Here is an 18,805-nt window from a genome sequence, read left to right as displayed (position 1 = left end):
AAACATGTCCAACATAGTACCATACTGACAGATGTAGCTAGTACCAGACATAGTACCATACTCCCAGATGTAGTTAGTACTAAACATAGTACCATACTCCCAGATGTAGTTAGTACCAAACATGTCCAACATAGTACCATACTCCCAGATGTAGCTAGTACCAAACATAGTACCATACTCCCAGATTTAGTTAGTACCAAACATGTCCAACATAGTACCATACTCCGAGATGTAGCTACTACCAAACATCGTACCATACTCCCAGATTTAGTTAGTACCATATTCCCAGATGTAGTTAGTACCAAACATAGTACCATACTCCCAGATGTAGCTAGTACCAAACATGTCCAACATAGTACCATACTCCCAGATGTAGCTAGTAAAAAACATAGTACCATACTCCCAGATTTAGTTAGTACCAAACATGTCCAATATAGTACCATACTTCCAGATGTAGCTAGTACCAAACATAGTACCATACTCCCAGATGTAGCTAGTACCAAACATAGTACCATACTCCCAGATGTAGCTAGTACCAAACATGTCAAACATAGTACCATACTCCCAGATGTAGCTAGTACCAAACATGTCATTCATAGTACCATACTCCCAGATGTAGCTAGTACCAAACATGTCCAACATAGTACCATACTCCCAGATGTAGTTAGTACCAAACATAGTACCATACTCCCAGATGTAGCTAGTACCAAACATGTCCAACATAGTACCATACTCCCAGATGTAGCTAGCACCAAACATGTCCAATATAGTACCATACTTCCAGATGTAGCTAGTACCAAACATAGTACCATACTCCCAGATGTAGCTAGTACCAAACATGTCGAACATAGTACCATACTCCCAGATGTAGTTAGTACCAAACATAGTACCATACTCCCAGATGTAGCTAGTACCAAACATAGTTCCATACTCCCAGATGTAGCTAGCACCAAACATGTCCAATATAGTACCATACTTCCAGATGTAGCTAGTACCAAACATAGTACCATACTCCCAGATGTAGCTAGTACCAAACATGTCGAACATAGTACCATACTCCCAGATGTAGTTAGTACCAAACATAGTACCATACTCCCAGATGTAGTTAGTACCAAACATAGTACCATACTCCCAGATGTAGTTAGTACCAAACATAGTACCATACTCCCAGATGTAGTTAGTACCAAACATAGTACCATACTCCCAGATGTAGCTAGTACCAAACTTGTCCAACATAGTACCATACTCCCCGATGTAGCTAGTACCAAACATAGTACCATACTCCCAGATGTAGCTAGTACCAAACATGTCCAACATAGTACCATACTCCCAGATGTAGTTAGTACCAAACATAGTACCATACTCCCAGATGTAGCTAGTACCAAACATGTCCAACATAGTACCATACTCCCAGATGTAGCTAGTACCAAACTTGTCCAACATAGTACCATACTCCCCGATGTAGCTAGTACCAAACATAGTACCATACTCCCAGATGTAGCTAGTACCAAACATAGTACCATAGCTGATGCAAGAAAGTCACTGATCATGATATTTACTGACCGTTACCAACGATCTGTGTTGTGTTCTATGTTAACTGTCTCTACTATGTCTCTGTATCTATCTCTGTCTCCGTAGCTACCTGAACTCAGATATGGACAGCATGGACAATGACACTATGCCCCTTGACGTATGTAGCATCACCCTAGAGGAGAGATCATGTGGGGTGAGTAGCTACAGCCATCTATATCATGACACTATGCCCCTTGACGTATGTAGCATCACCCTAGAGGAGAGGTCATCTATATCATGACACTATGCCCCTTGACGTATGTAGCATCACCCTAGAGGAGAGGTCATCTATATCATGACACTATGCCCCTTGACGTATGTAGCATCACCCTAGAGGAGAGGTCATGTGGGGTGAGTAGCTACAGCCATCTATAGTTCACATCAGTTGCTTTCCAGGCCGCGTTGCATTGCATCTTTTTTTATGTAATTTTTTTATTTAACCTTTATTTAACTAGGCAAATCAGTTAAGAACAAATTCTTATTTACAATGACGGCCTACTTCGGCCAAACCCGGACGACGCTGGGCCAATTGTGCACCGCCCTATTGGACTCCCGACCACGGCGGGATGTGATTTGCTTGCATCAACCTATGGTTGTGTGCCGTGTCATCAACAGAGCAGTTGGACATCGCATGACTATATCATATGATGGGGTTAGCTGATACATTAAACACCTATCCAGGCGTTGTGAGATCTGGCATGGGTCTGAAATGTAATCATTGTAAATAAGAATTTGTTCTTAACTGACTTGCCTAGTTAAATAAAAAGAAAGGAATAAAAATCATGCTGGAACACGGCATGGAGATAGCTGCTATGGAGATAGCTGCTATGGAGATAGCTGTTATATTAGTTCAACGGCCTGTGTTTTATACCGAGGATTCGGTAGACCTCTGACTGATATAGATAGAATTAGAGGAGTACAGAGACACCTACTGGTGACTGCATGTCATGACAACCTCTCAACATCTCGTTCTCGCGTGATCTCTTTCAGTTAAATTCAAAACAACAATTCAATTCAATATACTTTGTTGACGTGGAAAAGTGAAAAACACTTACATTGTCAAAGTGATTTTTTTTTTTTGGACCTGCACTGTTGGAGCTCGGAGTATAAGAATTTCACTGTACCCTGCGATTACATCTGCTACCCTGTCTATGTGACTAATAAACTCATCTAATCATCAATCTAATCTATCAACGATGGTCAAATAAGACATTAATAATGGAATAATAAGGATAACGTTAATAGCGGTAATAATATTAACAGCAATTACAACAAAAATAGTTATGAGAACAATATAATCTTTCCATCTGTCCCTCTCTCTTGCTCTAGTTGACCAATGCTGTGGAGAAAGTGGCGCGCGTCCTGCACTGTGTTGCCCGTAGCAACTTGACGATGTCCGAGGAGACTATTATGCGTCTGGTCGTGGAGCTGACGGGGCGGCTCAACTCATTGGTCCAGAAGTTCTCCACCGCGGTAAGCCTCAACCAATCATTAGGGGACTTATTTGGACATTAGATCATATTTGAGGTCTTAAAAATTTGGACAGAATGTTAAGTGTGGAATTAATTATAACTTAAATGGTCATTTACCATAATATGTACACTATAGAGTTATGCTGCTGATCTCACAAAATGAATTAGACAATGTTTAAGATTTTACCTTCCCCATACAGAACTTCAGTGAGGTGGCGCTCCACTTCCAGGAGGTGTTTGGCCAGGCAGACTCCAAGGCTCTGACCCAGGAGAATCTCAACGACCCAGACTTCATCAGGCTCTGGTTCCAGATCAAACTGAAGCCCCTGCTTCCCTCCGTCCCTCCCAGCCTTCTCTCCTGCCTCAGCACCAAGAACTTCACCTGCCCCGTCTACCAAGCCCTGTGAGTAACACTAAACCTAGCCTAACCTAACACTAATACATCTACCAAGCCTTGTGAGTATGAACACTAAACCTAACCTAACACTAATACATCTACCAAGCCTTGTGAATAACACTAAACCTAACATAACCTAACACTAATACATCTACCAAGCCTTGTGAATAACACTGAACCAACCTAACCTAACCTAACACTAATACATCTACCAAGCCTTGTGAGTAACACTAAATCTAGCCTAACCTAACACTAATACATCTACCAAGCCTTGTGAGTATGAACACTAAACCTAACCTAACACTAATACATCTACCAAGCCTTGTGAGTAACACTAAACCTAACATAACCTAACACTAATACATCTACCAAGCCTTGTGAATAACACTAAACCTAGCCTAACCTAACACTAATACATCTACCAAGCCTTGTGAGTATGAACACTAAACCTAACCTAACACTAATACATCTACCAAGCCTTGTGAGTAACACTAAACCTAACCTAACCTAACACTAATACATCTACCAAGCCTTGTGAATAACACTAAATCTAGCCTAACCTAACACTAATACATCTACCAAGCCTTGTGAGTAACACTGAACCTAACCTAACCTAACACTAATACATCTACCAAGCCTTGTGAGTAACACTGAACCTAACCTAACCTAACCTAACACTAATACATCTACCAAGCCCTGTGAGTAACACTGAACCTAACCTAACCTAACACTAATACATCTACCAAGCCTTGTGAGTAACACTAAACCTAACCTAACCTAACACTAATACATCTACCAAGCCTTGTGAATAACACTAAACCTAGCCTAACCTAACACTAATACATCTACCAAGCCTTGTGAGTATGAACACTAAACCTAACCTAACACTAATACATCTACCAAGCCTTGTGAGTAACACTAAACCTAACCTAACCTAACACTAATACATCTACCAAGCCTTGTGAATAACACTGAACCTAACCTAACCTAACACTAATACATCTACCAAGCCTTGTGAGTAACACTGAACCTAACCTAACCTAACCTAACACTAATACATCTACCAAGCCTTGTGAGTAACACTAAACCTAACCTAACCTAACACTAATACATCTACCAAGCCTTGTGAGTAACACTGAACCTAACCTAACCTAACACTAATACATCTACCAAGCCTTGTGAGTAACACTGAACCTAACCTAACCTAACACTAATACATCTACCAAGCCCTGTGAGTAACACTAAACCTAACCTAACCTAACACTAATACATCTACCAAGCCTTGTGAGTATGAACACTAAACCTAACCTAACACTAATACATCTACCAAGCCTTGTGAGTATGAACACTAAACATAACCTAACACTAATACATATAGCAAGCCCTGTGAGTAACACTAAACCTAACCTAACCTAACACTAATAATAATATATTTATGGTTCCACAGTGTGGGGGAGCTGAGTGAACAAATTAAGCTGATGGACCAGGAGGACGAGCAGATGTATGAAATGCACGGTCACATGATCTACAAACAATTCCTGTTGCCCTTCCTGTTGAATCACAACTCCTCAGGTAAGAGTTCTGATTGATCAGTTCTCCAGGCAAAACCGTTTATTTTTTACTACTCTAATTACGTTGGTAAGCAGTTTATAATAGCAATAATTCACCTCGGGGGTTTGTGGTATATGGCTAATATACTCTTTCCTCTGGTCTAAAAAATATCCCAATGCCCCAGGGCAGTGTTTGGGGACATTGCCCTGTGTAGGGAGCCGTCTTTCGGATGGGATGTTAAAGCGGAGTCCTGACTTTCTGTGGCCACTAAAATATCCCACGGCACTTATTGTAAGAGTAGGGGTATTAACCCCGGTGTCCTGGCTAAATTCCCAATCTGGCTCTCATACCATCATGGCCACCTACTCATCCCCAGCTTCCAATTGGTTCATTCATCCCCCCTTCCTCTCCCCTGTAACTATTCCCCAGGTTGTTGCTGTAAATCTGAATGTGTTCTCAGTCACCTTTACCTGGTAAAATAAGGGTTAGATAAAAAATTAAGTATAAACCCTTTCAGTTTGTTTACCAACACATAGAAGTAATAGAAGAAAAAATGTACTACTTCAAAATGGAGATGGCCTCAATGGCGCTGCCCGTGCGCTCATAGATACAACGTTGCGATCTCTATACAACTCTATGGTGGCAAGCTTCAGACTCTTGTCATGTGATCTTCAGCAGTCGCAGTCCCACTGCATATTGATTATTACTATTAAATGAAAGAGAAATCATTATAACCCGAAAATGGCCTCTGATATACTGATATCCCTTCACTGTTTCAATCCTCAGACCCACAGTGCATCTCTTCAGCCAGTAGCAGTGCAGACTGGCTGATCAAGAACTTTGGTGGATTCTCTGCATTCGCTCCTCTGAGGGATTTCTATGATCTAAATGGTAATTTCTCTGCTGTAAGTATGAGAGTCATGTACGTTTCAATGTCGTTTGACTGCACCACCATGTTTATACTGTATATACACTACCGGTCAGAATTTTGGACACACCTACTCATTCAAGGGTTTTTCTTTATTTTAAAAATGTTCTACATTGTAGAATAATAGTGAAGAAATCAAAACTATGAAATAACACATATGGAATCATGTAGTTACCATGAAAAGTGTTAAACAAATCAAAATATATTTTATATAGCCACCCTTTGCCTTGATGACATGACAGCTTTGCACACTCTTGGCATTCTCTCAACCAGCTTCACCTGGAATGCTTTTCCAACAGTCTTGAAGAAGTTCCCACATAGGCTGAGCACTTGTTGGCTGCTTTTCCTTCACTATGCGGCCCATGATTATACAGTACATAGATATTTTGATTATTATGTATTCAGTGATTATATTGAGTCATCATATCAGCAATTGTTATGTTTCTAACATTTAATAGAGAAACTGAATCTAATGTTTAATAACCTTCTTGTCTCTCTCCTTCCAGTTGTCAGCCCTGGAGGTTCTCTCTCCAAAGCAGACTGCAGAGCTGGTGGTGTTGCCTCTTCCTGGTCTTCCAGGGAAAGCTGTCATCATCAACACAGTGTTTGACTACCTGACTGAGTCACCAAAGGAGAGGAAACTCCCTGACTTCCTGTACCACCTCATAAGGCTGTCTGCGGAGGTAACACAGCTCTACTGGTCAACAATGAGCTAGCCTAACAATGCGACCCAACATTTTGAGGCAGGATACGACAACCTGAAAAACACCTTTTCACCATTATAAATAAACTCTTTCATAATGTTTTGTTTCAGATAACAATGCCCTGCAAATCGTACAAAATCATGTAAGTTAGACTACATGGGAGAACTGAAGCTCTGGCTCTTTGAAACACAAGCAATGTTGAACCTCTGTTCTGTGAAATGCAGTGGTTTATTATGTTAACTTCCTCGTTGTGTCTGTCTCAGCTTTGAGCGTCTGTACCAGGCCGTATCGTCTGTACCTCCAGAGATGGAGCCAGTCGTCTGGGCCAACATAGACAACCTGATGCAGACCGCTCCAGAAGGTCAGTCACACTTATAATCTTTTCATCAAGCCTTCATGTTGTTTATGGTCTAAATAAATCCTCACACATATTTCCCATCATACCCTGTTGTTTACCACATGTGTTTGTTTGTTTGGTCAGGTTGTGGATTGGTTGAACAGGTAAGCAGAAAATATATTGAATACATTGAAATACGTTAGGAAAAGATTAATATTGTAATTTCAAAACATCCCAATTGTAATTTAATAACTGTTTAATTTTCAGTGCCCATCAACACCATTTAATTGTAAGTTTTATTTGCATATATTTACATATCTGTATTTAACAGTGCTATCGGGTAATAAGATACAGATATACTGTACATTTGTCTGAAACAAATAAATTACAAGAAACATACTCATCTCTTTCATCTGTGACCATCAACAGATACCAGAGTCTGTGCTGGAGTCAACAGGTATGGATACATCACATTACATTTATGCTAGGTGCTGTTGTTCTAGTGCTAACGTGCTAATGCTTAGCTAACATTATAGCTAGTCGGCTACTGTACATACTAGGGTTTCATATTTTCCGGTATTTTACAAATGTTCCATCCTGAGAATAAATCACTTTTCTCCCGGGGGACCCAGTATTTCCTGCCAAAACCGGAAGTGTCATTCAAAAGCATTATAAAGCGTATAAATATGTCCGGATTTTTATTAGATCTTTGATCACAATGAAAATATAAACTTGATGCTACCTGAGCCTTATATTTATTAAATGCATTTTATGAGCCCTACATTAACGACATTTAATGAGCCCCAAAAAGTCAAAATGATTGTGCCATTATCCAATATATAGCCTGTATGATATAGACTACTTCAAATTACGCACGACAGAAAAACAGAAAAGCCCATAGATGTAGCTAGCTATATGCTCTGTTGGCTAAATAAATGAAACTTGCTCCAGTAGGCTTTTTGAGTGTGAACTGTATTACTGTACTGTATTGTATTATATGGACTGGAATTACATCGTTCAAACCATGATAAAGCAGAAGGCAACATGCGATTCTGGTGCAAGTTACAAGTATAGACTAGTGAATTTTATTTTAATTTTGAAATATAATCGGGCCTATTTGTATAATCAGTAGGCTGACACATAAACACCTTTTGTAATATTTCCCTTCATGTTATTAGCCTACCTCCTCTTTCTCTCTCTATTGTTGCTTCATTCCTTCCTCACTTTCAACAGTTAAATGAAATAAGTTTTGTTGTCCTTATCGTCATCATTCTAATGACATTCTTGGAATAATATAGGACTAGAATTAGATGCAGAAGGCTTTCACTTCTCTTCACGAAGATTGAATGGTTATGGCTCTGAATTAATCTGCTCTAGCCTACCGCCATTGCGCGTTCCTCTTCTTTCAAACTACCTGTGAGTTCAATTGTCTGCTCAATTTAACGTTCAGCAAACAAGAGGCTTGCGTCCCTCTTAGAATAGTCTATTGGTATAAGAAACGGCAAGAAGACTCCAAGAGTTTTTTAAGGAGAGGCCGGCGAGGCACAGGTGCTTGCGTATTGAGCAAGAGACAGAGGCTATAAATTAGAAGCTTATTATGCATAACTCATCATTAGTTATCTAAATAAGGCTAATACTGCATTATATTTATTACCTGAAAGAGGTAGGGTAGGACATCTATATATTGGGCGATATATCAATCTAGACAGGATGATCTATTTTGGATGCGCGCAATTTGAATGGAGTCGATGGAGAGAGAGAGATACTGCGAGAGAGTGGTTGCGCGTGCACTGATTTAAAGCGAAGATATTCGAGTGATAGGCAGTTTTAAACTCTGCAGCCACAAACCAAAAAAATCTTTACAATTAAAAAACAAGGTGACCCTGAAAGCCAGATAGAGATGGGTAAATTAGATACTTATTCAGTCTTTATATTACTGTAGCATAGGCTGCGCCTCAGCAAATGTAGGCCTACCTGTCACATGAAAAAAAGTTACCATGATGAGATGATAGATCTAGATTGTGAATGCATTGTGAACTGCTGCTCCACCCTGAGACGGGCCGTCTGTCCCCACCCTGAGACGGGCCGTCTGTCCCCACCCAGAGACGGGCCGTCTGTCCCCACCCCGAGACGGGCCGTCTGTCCCCACCCGAGACGGGCCGTCTGTCCCCACCCCGAGACGGGCCGTCTGTCCCCACCCCGAGACGGGCCGTCTGTCCCCACCCCGAGACGGGCCGTCTGTCCCCACCCAGAGACGGGCCGTCTGTCCCCACCCGAGACGGGCCTCTGTGAGACGGGCCGTCTGTCATGTCCCCACCCCCGAGACGGGCCGTCTGTCCCCACCCTGAGCGGGCGGCTGTCCCCACCCTGAGATGGGAGACGGGCCGTCTGTCCCCACCCTGAGATGGACCGTCTGTCCCCACCCTGAGTGTTGATGATTCATCATGCAGAGGCCGTAGAGAAGCCCGATTTAGACATCACATATAATTTAACAGTTCCATTTCACGCCATGCTGTTCATAAACTGTAAATTATTTATTATAATTTACCGGTTTCTCGCAGTTATTTATCCCTGGAAAATGGAGGGGTTTTGTGCGGTAAATCTCTGTAACTGGGTTCCCGCCATTCAACCCTAGTACATACCTCTGCTAATTCTGTCTTTTCAATTCTCCACAGCTATCCACTACAACACCACCTGCACATGGGGAATATGACAGAAGTTCTATGCAATTTCAGCTTGGAACAGTATGCTTGTTCACAGGTAATTAGTTGCTTCTAAAGTAAAAACGAATATTTCATCTTGGACCAATAGATATCATTGTGCTGATCTGGTTTGTTAAGTAATTAATAATGTGAGGAGTATGCCTGTGCATCGGTGAGATTCTTTCACTATGGCCGTGATTCTAATGTATGAGAGACAAAGAGATACTGTAGAGATACCAAGGTAGAGAAAACTTCTACATGTACTCATTCATTGACTCCACAACATCTGTTCTTCTCTCTCAAAGCTGAAAGACTTCACTGCAGAACACCTGGTGTCTCTTCTGAAATGTAAACTGCCTGGCAACTCCTCTCACTCTAAAGAGACCTGGAAGGTTCTCCTCACCAAACTGACCTCTGTCTTAGACCAAGCTCTGGACATGTTCTCCAATATGGTGAGAATATACAGTAGATCAACGTTCCTTAAATGTGTGGGGTGCGTTCAGCAGGACGCAACGTTTTGGAAGGTTCACATAGGAATATGCTATGTAGGAATCACGGCGGTTATATTCATGGTTTTCTATCTGCAACGTTCGAGAGCGTTGTGCAACTGAACGTGGCCCTGTTGTTCTGTTATTGAATGACCGATCTCTTCCTCCCCAGTCCAAACCTGTCATTGGCCCAGCAGTATCCCAGGTGCTAGATGTGATTGGAGAGATCCGGGTCAACAGACTGACTGAGGATCAGCTGAGAGACAGTGATGTCATCAGGAAGTGGTTCTCTGGGCGTCTGAGACTGTTCCTGCCGTCTGCATCAGGAGGGTTTCTGCACTGCCTCAGCACCAAGAACCTCAGCTGTGACACGTATCAACAGATGTATGTATGGTTAAAGGGATACTTTGGGAAACCATTTAACTACTTCTCCAGAGTCAGATGAACTCTTGGATACCATCTTTATGTCTCTGCGTGCAGTTTGAAGGAAGTTGCTGACTACTGCTAAGGCAATTGCTAACTAGCATTAGCGTCAATGACTGGAAGTTTATGCAGATACCTATAGACTTCCAGTCATGGCGGTAACTATAGTTAGCATTGGCTGGCGAAACTACGTCTAACTTCTTTCATACCGGACACAGAGACATAAAAATGGTGCCCACAAGTTCATCTGACTCTGGGGAAGTAGATACAGGGTCTCATTGCCAAAATCCTAAAGTATCCCTTAATAGATTGATATTAATGCATAACATGTAGCCCCTACCTGCAGTCAAATGACCAAATAGCACTCTATTGGACTCATTTGGTGAGAGAAAGAAAAGAATGCAAAAAATGCAGTGTTTTTTCTGTCAAAATGTTTCATTACATTTCAGATTTCTGTGATTAATATAAACTGTAATATTGGGATGAAACATCAAAATGTAAAACATTTCAACTCTATATCTGACATAGTACTTTTTTTAAAAGTCCATAACCGTGTTTGAGGCGAATACTTCTGTTTTAAAGAAGATTTCTTTAAGACCACCAAGAAACACTCTGTGACCCTGACTTAGCCCACTGCAGTAAAGGGTTTAATGTGATTCATATCGAGCTGATAGTATGTTCTCTTTCCTTTCTCACAGACTGAGGGAGTTCAGCAATCAATTTGACCAAATGGACCAGATGAGACAAGGGCTAGTGGTCAAATACTTCATCCAGCCCTTCCTGACCAAAAACTCCTCAGGTTTGGAAGATAGCAACTAGGGTAAAAGCAGCAAACTGTTCCTCAACTTCATTTAATCTTTGGCCTTAACCAATTGGTCTCCTGCCTCCAGACTCTGGCTGTGTGTCCAGCTCTAACAGCAGTGTGGACTGGCTGCAGAAGAACTTGGGGCCATTCTCAGTTCTTGTGTCCCTCAGGGACCTGCTAGAATTCAACACAGACTTCTCTCCTGTACGTCTCATTTTCTGCCGACTACGCCACAATGATTATACATAAATATTTGTCCTCATCAAGTATTGATAACTTTCTTGTCTCCCCTCTTCCAGTTGTCAGCCCTGGAGGTTCTCTCTCCAAAGCAGACAGCAGAGCTGGTGGTGTTGCCTCTTCCTGGTCTTCCAGGGAAAGCTGTCATCATCAACACAGTGTTTGACTACCTGTCTATGTCACCAAAGGAGAGGAAACTCCCTGAGTTCCTGTACTACCTCATCAGGCTCTCTGAAGAGGTAACACTTTGTACATTAGTAAACAAAAGTTCTAACTTATACCTCAACTGATATTGATGCTTTATCTTGTTGTTATATTGATGAAGCCCTTTGATGTCCTTTTCAGATGATGCTACCATGCGATAGCTTTAAGACCATGTAAGTGGATTCAACAGAAGTCTAACAATGAAGAGATCATTTATCTTAATGATCTTGTAAAACCACAAATCACTACTACACTTTGACATATCTGTTGTCTGTGTCTGTCTCAGCTTTGAGCGTCTGTACCAGGCCTTACCGTCTGTACCTCAAGAGATGGAACCAGTCATTCAGGCCATTATAGACAACCTGATGCAGACCGCTCCAGAAGGTCAGTCATCCTTCATTAACCACGCTGACTATTTTAACATGAATACGATTATTAAAATAATATATCAATTGACTTTTTTTCAATGCATTTTCTAACTTTTGATGACAGATTGCTTGCCGATGAATATGAAGGTGAGGCTGAATCTCTTTTTTATTATTATATCTTTCATTGACTACTGCAATGAAGTAATGTAACTATTGTAATTGACTACTGTAATGAAGTAATGTAACTACTGTAATTGACTATTGTAATGAAGTAATGTAACTACTGTAATTGACTACTGTAATGAAGTAATGTAACTACTGTAATTGACCACTGTAATGAAAGGCCCATTATTATTGATACCTTTGTAATATAATACCTCATGTCTTTTTCAGTGTCCAATAACACCAGCGAACGGTAAGTGTTTTCTCTGACAGCAACAACAGATTTGATACCTACTGTACCGTATATATTGCTGCATGAGATTCTAAAACTAAACATGTATTTCTCTTTTTCTGCAGATAGCAGAGTCTGTGAAGGAAATGCCAGGTAACAAGTTTATCACCTGTATCTAAGATCTACCTGGTCTTAATCCATTTAGTAGCCTCTTATGGTTAATGTAAAATGTAAAATGTAAAATGTAAAAAATGTTATCAGTGATATGACCGTTTGTTCTATTTGATACTTCTACAGTGATTCACTACAAAGTTATTTGGCGACATCAAATACAGCGAACGTGCCGTGTAACTTTTCCCTGGAGGAGTATGCCTGTGCATTGGTGAGATATTTCCACTATGGCCGTGATTCTAGTGTATGAGAGACAAAGAGATACTGTAGAGATACCAAGGTAGAGAAAAACCTCTACATGTATTCATTCATTGACTCCATATCATCTGTTCTTCTCTCTCAAAGCTGACAGACTTCACTGCAGAACACCTGGTGTCTCTTCTGAAATGTAAACTGCCTGGCAACTCCTCTCACTCTAAAAAGACCTGGAAGGTTATCCTCACCAAACTGACCTCTGTCTTAGACCAAGCTCTGGACATGTTCTCCAATATGGTGAGAATATAAATCAACTTTCCTTAACTCTGGTGATCAAGGGCAAGGTTGCAGTGTGTTGTTCTTTTTCTGAATGACCAATCACATCTCTTGCTCCCCAGTCCAAACCTGTGATTGGCCCAGCAGTATCCCAGGCACTGGATGTGATTGGAGAGATCCGGGTTAACAGGCTGACTGAGGATCAGCTGAGAGACAGTGATGTCATCAGGAAGTGGTTCTCTGGGCGTCTGAGACTGTTCCTGCCGTTTGCATCAGGAGGGTTTCTGCACTGCCTCAGCACCAAGAACCTCAGCTGTGATACGTATCAACAGATGTATGTTTTATAACCGCCTCGTAACACTAGGTCCTCATAATTTAGGTCCTCATAAGCTATACAACATTTGACAGTGGTATATCAAAGAATATTTTATATACCATGTCGTCTTGAAAATACCCCTCGAGAGGGGACTCTGTTTGTCCCAGCAATTAGTAGCGGATATTGGTGCGTTCAGCTGACTGAGAGGAATCCAATACAATTTCCTGGATATTTCTATTTCAAACACAAGGGAATAAATCATGGGTTGGGGTCATGGGTTAACCCACCGTTAAGGACGTCGCACCCAGAGGGTTAAGCCTGTAGAAACGATGCGTTTTCTCAATGATATTTACTGCCCTAACACATCATACGTTTTAAGATAGTAAAGAAATGGACCATCAAGCATTTTCATTATTTATTTAAGAACATCTAGGGGTATCTGAAACACATGTCAAATAAGTATTTGATGAAACATTAGAAGTGTGCCTTACTGCCATTACCTCAGTGGAAGCACTAAATATCACATATGATATGTCAAAATGGGTAATGCCAAATTTCAGTCAGAAGGAAGTGTGGTTTAAAGTGTTGGAAATGCAGCAGAAATATATTGCAAAGGTCAGGAAAACATCAGGGAAGATCTTTAGGCAATAAATGTGCATGAACTTCTGTGTAGAAGAAGAGGTCATTATTGCTTTCAATTCATTTTCTCCTGTCAATCTGAGCAGATTCAGGCGCAGTCGTCCTCTTCCCTTCTATCGATGTCCTGCTCAAACCGTTCAAACGCTAGAGCGACATTACTAGGAAGATGCTCCCGGTAGAGGTCCCGCGTGGACCTCGTAGCTAGAGGCTTAATGATTTATATTTCCTTTCTCACAGACTGAGGGAGTTCAGCAATCAATTTGACCAAATGGACCAGATGAGACAAGAGCTGGTGGTCAAATACTTCATCCAGCCCTTCCTGACCAAAAACTCCTCAGGTTTGGAAGATAGCAACTAGAGTAAAAGCAGCAATCTGTTCCTCAACTTCATTTAATGTTTGGCCTTAACCAATTGGTCTCCTCCTTCCAGACTCTGGCTGTGTGTCCAACTCTAACAGCAGTGTGGACTGGCTGCAGAAGAACTTGGGGCGGTTTTCAGTCCTGCTGTCCCTCCACGACCTGTTGAAACTCAACACAGACTTCTCTCCGGTACGTCTCACTTTCTGCCGACTACGCCACTTTGTTTATACATACATATATTTTATTAATGACACAATAAATGGGTTGTAAAGCATTGTAGTTAAGTCTGTACATCAGTAATGTTTTCGTACATCAGTTCACCCAGGTTAAAATGTCAATTTTTGATGTTGGAGGAGGCGTTTTGAACATTACAATCTCTCTCTTTCCACCTGTCTCCTTCCAGTTGTCAGCCCTGGAGGTTCTCTCTCCAAAGCAGACTGCAGAGCTGGTGGTGTTGCCTCTTCCTGGTCTTCCAGGGAAAGATGTCATCATCAACACAGTGTTTGACTACCTGTCTAAGTCACCAAAGGAGAGGAGACTCCCTGAGTTCTTGTACCACCTCTCCAGGCTGTCTGTGGTGGTAATGATCCCAAAGATTATTAGTTAACAAACTTGAAATGTTGTCTTTGAGTTAACTGAAAAAAACATTGTAGTCTTGCCTCAATATGGCGATGTTAACATCTATCCTCTCCCCAGACTCCAGTCGGCTGCCCGGTCTACCAGACCATGTAAGTCAAACTTTAGACAATAGGTTGATTAGGCGATCCATGATATGCGGATCTAGTGATTACATAAATCTTCTCTATATTCATGTAAAAAGATTAAAGAGACCAATCTTTTAAAAAGCATTGTCTTTGTATTGGCTTTCCACAGTTTTGTCAGGCTGTACCAAGCCATGTCAGCATTACCTCAAGAGATGGAGCCAATCATCTGGGCCAGTGTTTATGACCTCACAGAATCTGCACCAATGGGTGAGTCAGGTGCACTGTCTTTTTCTCGAATCAGATTCCAGATATAATATGTTTTATTTTTTTACTCAATTTAATCTCTATGTATTTTGTTTTCATGTGAACAGATTGTGCTCTGGTGCCAGTTAACCAACAGGTAAGTCAGTTCATGTCTCATTAAAATGTTTCAAGATTGTTCTTTATGCTTCTTATATTACCCTGAACTTAGAATAGGGGGAATGGACAACCATGTGACTCGTCTAAGAGACTTTCCTTAATGATTATTTTGTGTCTCTTGTTTTCCAGTGTCCAGTGTCATCGCACAATGGTAAATTTAGTTTAGTAAACAACAAATTGATACTGTACCCTACCCCAATCTTTATCCCAGAACTGCACATTTAATCCAATATCAAACGCTCTGTATTCTTTTTTTTTAAATCTCTCTCAGCAACAAGAGTCTGTGCAAGTGTTGACAGGTACAGTAAGACGTTATTCAGACCAGACTAGGGTTGCAAAATTCTTGTAACTGTCCCAAAATTCATATATATATATATATTCTATTCCTGGTTGGAAACTTTCAAGAATAAGGAGGAAATAATCAAGTTATCTGGAATCTTCCAAAACTGGGCATTTTGGGAAACTCCCCAGAAGTTTGCAAACCTAGTCCATCCAAGTGATTGAAACAAACTGATCCTGATTGTGAGAGTTGGTTGTGAGTTTGACACTGATACTTCTGTCTTACCTGTGTTATAGTTCATCTCTACAACAGCTCTTGGACTCTGGGATCTCAACGGGACGTCTATGTGACTTCAGCATCAAACAATACGCCTGCTCACAGGTATGGGTTTAAATGTCTTCAGACAATCATGTTTGTTACTTATAGATTACTGGGTTTGTGCTTATAGCCTACGGCTTTCTGTATTTACGAGTCACAGAAAAAAACTCAACTTAACATTTCAATTAATTATAATCATTCACTGGTGGTTAATGTTAAGTACAATGGAAAGTGGCTTGTTTGGTCAAGCAGTTACAGCCGCTGACCACGGCCCCCATGTGTCATGTATGTCAGAGTCGGCGTGGATTCTAATCTGACCCACTGCCCTTTGACTCATCCCCTCCCCCATCTCCCCTGTCTTTCAAAAACGATTCTACCTCTTCATTAAAGCAAAAAACATAGGAAAAGAGTGGGACTGCAACTGCCGCACTGCTTAAAAATGTACCAAAAATGTGCAACTGAAGTAGTAATAGTGGCTAAAATACTTCTCTTTCCTTCAGCTGAAAGACCTCACAGCTGAGAACCTGGTCACACTGCTGAAATGTAAACTATCAGAGAACAACACATACTCCAAAGAGACCTGGAAGCTGTTCTTCACTAAAGCTTCTGCAGTTCTGGATCAGGCTCTTGTACTTCTCTCCAACCAGGTACGTCTGTTTCTGAAAAAATTGTGGCTAGCCAAAGAGTTTCCAAATAGAGTTGGAAACGTTTAGGTAAGGATGTGGTGTGTGGGGTCAGAGAAATAATTGAATTACAGAATTTGTTTACATGAACACATTCATTTTCCATTTTAAATGAGTATCTGCAGCTGATGGGATGACTTCTCTAAGCTGAGTGACCGTATGGTGTGTACACCTGAGAGAGCCGTAGGGCAGACTGAGCATCTACCATCCCACTATCAGATTAGGGGTGGTGGCAATTTATGCTTTTTGGCTCACACTTTTTATCTGGCATCACCCACTGATTAACTCTGGGGCGGCAGGTAGCCTAGTTGTTAAAGCGTTGGGCCAGTAACCAAAAGGTTGCTGAATCAAATCCTCGAGCTGACAAGGTAAAAATCTGTCGTTCTGCCCCTGAACAAGACTTTTAACCCATTGTTCCCCGGTAGGCTGTCATGGTAAATAAGAAATTGTTCTTAATTGACTTGCCTAGTTAAATAACGGTTACATTTAAAATTGTACCAAATACACTGACTGTTTAAAGCAAAACTACCAACACTATTATGGTGAACCTGAAGAATATAAATCAAATCTGAATGATTGAAACCCCCAATCCGGTAGGCTACACAACTCAAGTAAAACACAGTTGTCTACAATGGATTTGGTCACAATGACCCAGCAAATTACATTTGTTGACACTCAACCAGTAAAGCCTATGATTGGACATGGCAAAAGCCATTTTACAAACATCTGAATTCTGAAAGTCCCGTGTAGATGTATCTGTTAGAACAGGGATAGTTGGATAGGCTTCTGAACTGAAGGAGAGTACGCAGTTCAGTCACAACAGATAAGAGGTATTTTCAGAATAAAGCAATATGAATAAAACACATTAGTGAACCAGTGATTTGTAACTTTCTAATCGGTTTTCTGACCGATGCATGTATAATTTGGATCGGTTTGGGCTCCCGCGGACCGATACACTAGTATCGTAAACATTTGAACAGGGAACCGACAGTGCACCGTTATGGGTGAATCGTTACATCTCTATTAGCCATAGAATAAAGTATGCTAAATCCAAGATTAACCAACGCCTTTTAATATAGGAGTAGCATACAAAGACTCCATCTTGGAAATTCTAACCAATCACATCTCTTCCTCCCCAGTCCAAGCCTGTGATTGGCCCAGCAGTATCCCAGGCGCTGGATGTGATTGGAGAGATCCGGGTCAACAGACTGACTGAGGATCAGCTGAGAGACAGTGACGTCATCAGGAAGTGGTTCTCTGGGCGTCTGAGACTGTTCCTGCCGTCTGCATCAGGAGGGTTTCTGCACTGCCTCAGCACCAAGAACCTCAGCTGTGACTCTTACCAAGCTGTGTAAGTGGTTACTATTTGGGTTTAGGACCTTTCTTAGTGTGTCAGGTTGTCATAAAGTAGCCATTGGTTCCTCACAAAGTTAGATCCTTGTAACATAGGTATTAGGTCCTCGTAATGTAGGTATTAGGTCCTCATAAGGTAGGTATTAGGTCCTCATAATGTAGGTATTAGGTCCTCATAATGTAGGTATTAGGTCCTCATAATGTAGGTATTAGGTCCTCATAATGTAGGTATTAGGTCCTCATAATGTTATGTCCCTTAAATGTTAGTGTGTGTATAAGTTATAAGGAACTTATACACATTACTCACGTATCACTTTCAGGGTGAAGGAGTTTGGAGCCCAGTTTGATCACATGACCCTAGAGCAGCAGCAGCTGGTTCTGAAGGAGCTGGTCGTCCCCTTCCTGTCTCGATCCACAACAGGTAATCATCAGCTGATTGGATGTTTGTTTTTGATCAGCTGTCACAACGTTTTTTTCATGAGTTTGTTTATTTTCTTTTTATTTAACTA

At 41.1% G+C, this 18,805-nt stretch overlaps 1 protein-coding gene across 6 annotated transcripts in view; it reads left to right on the top strand.

Moving 5' to 3' along the window:
- LOC106585215 (uncharacterized) overlaps positions 1 to 18,805 on the top strand; it is an 84,683-nt gene that overhangs the window by 12,482 nt on the left and 53,396 nt on the right. For 3 of the 6 annotated variants that reach the window (XM_045710815.1, XM_045710810.1, XM_045710804.1), the window contains exons 5-41: positions 1,639 to 1,726; positions 2,902 to 3,045; positions 3,245 to 3,447; positions 4,889 to 5,013; positions 5,779 to 5,897; positions 6,427 to 6,603; positions 6,735 to 6,766; positions 6,888 to 6,985; positions 7,106 to 7,125; positions 7,229 to 7,250; positions 7,391 to 7,418; positions 9,637 to 9,721; positions 9,969 to 10,115; positions 10,324 to 10,535; positions 11,273 to 11,373; positions 11,465 to 11,583; positions 11,679 to 11,855; positions 11,962 to 11,993; positions 12,107 to 12,204; positions 12,313 to 12,335; positions 12,582 to 12,603; positions 12,708 to 12,735; positions 12,880 to 12,964; positions 13,099 to 13,245; positions 13,347 to 13,558; positions 14,417 to 14,517; positions 14,609 to 14,727; positions 14,942 to 15,118; positions 15,235 to 15,266; positions 15,412 to 15,509; positions 15,614 to 15,642; positions 15,792 to 15,813; positions 15,934 to 15,961; positions 16,239 to 16,323; positions 16,761 to 16,907; positions 18,083 to 18,294; positions 18,617 to 18,717. In XM_045710815.1, coding sequence (XP_045566771.1) covers positions 1,639 to 1,726; positions 2,902 to 3,045; positions 3,245 to 3,447; positions 4,889 to 5,013; positions 5,779 to 5,897; positions 6,427 to 6,603; positions 6,735 to 6,766; positions 6,888 to 6,985; positions 7,106 to 7,125; positions 7,229 to 7,250; positions 7,391 to 7,418; positions 9,637 to 9,721; positions 9,969 to 10,115; positions 10,324 to 10,535; positions 11,273 to 11,373; positions 11,465 to 11,583; positions 11,679 to 11,855; positions 11,962 to 11,993; positions 12,107 to 12,204; positions 12,313 to 12,335; positions 12,582 to 12,603; positions 12,708 to 12,735; positions 12,880 to 12,964; positions 13,099 to 13,245; positions 13,347 to 13,558; positions 14,417 to 14,517; positions 14,609 to 14,727; positions 14,942 to 15,118; positions 15,235 to 15,266; positions 15,412 to 15,509; positions 15,614 to 15,642; positions 15,792 to 15,813; positions 15,934 to 15,961; positions 16,239 to 16,323; positions 16,761 to 16,907; positions 18,083 to 18,294; positions 18,617 to 18,717 — 3,695 coding nt within the window. Of the gene's footprint in view, positions 1 to 1,638; positions 1,727 to 1,857; positions 1,924 to 2,901; positions 3,046 to 3,244; positions 3,448 to 4,888; positions 5,014 to 5,778; positions 5,898 to 6,426; positions 6,604 to 6,734; positions 6,767 to 6,887; positions 6,986 to 7,105; positions 7,126 to 7,228; positions 7,251 to 7,390; positions 7,419 to 9,636; positions 9,722 to 9,968; positions 10,116 to 10,323; positions 10,536 to 11,272; positions 11,374 to 11,464; positions 11,584 to 11,678; positions 11,856 to 11,961; positions 11,994 to 12,106; positions 12,205 to 12,312; positions 12,336 to 12,581; positions 12,604 to 12,707; positions 12,736 to 12,879; positions 12,965 to 13,098; positions 13,246 to 13,346; positions 13,559 to 14,416; positions 14,518 to 14,608; positions 14,728 to 14,941; positions 15,119 to 15,234; positions 15,267 to 15,411; positions 15,510 to 15,613; positions 15,643 to 15,791; positions 15,814 to 15,933; positions 15,962 to 16,238; positions 16,324 to 16,760; positions 16,908 to 18,082; positions 18,295 to 18,616; positions 18,718 to 18,805 lie in introns of those variants that run through there. The other 3 variants (XM_045710821.1, XM_045710830.1, XM_045710825.1) reach the window with 3 other exon arrangements.

Source organism: Salmo salar, chromosome ssa02 (genome assembly GCF_905237065.1).
Source record: "Salmo salar chromosome ssa02, Ssal_v3.1, whole genome shotgun sequence".
In the NCBI taxonomy this organism is placed as follows: Eukaryota; Metazoa; Chordata; class Actinopteri; order Salmoniformes; family Salmonidae; genus Salmo; species Salmo salar.
This window is presented reverse-complemented; position numbering and strand designations above follow the sequence as displayed.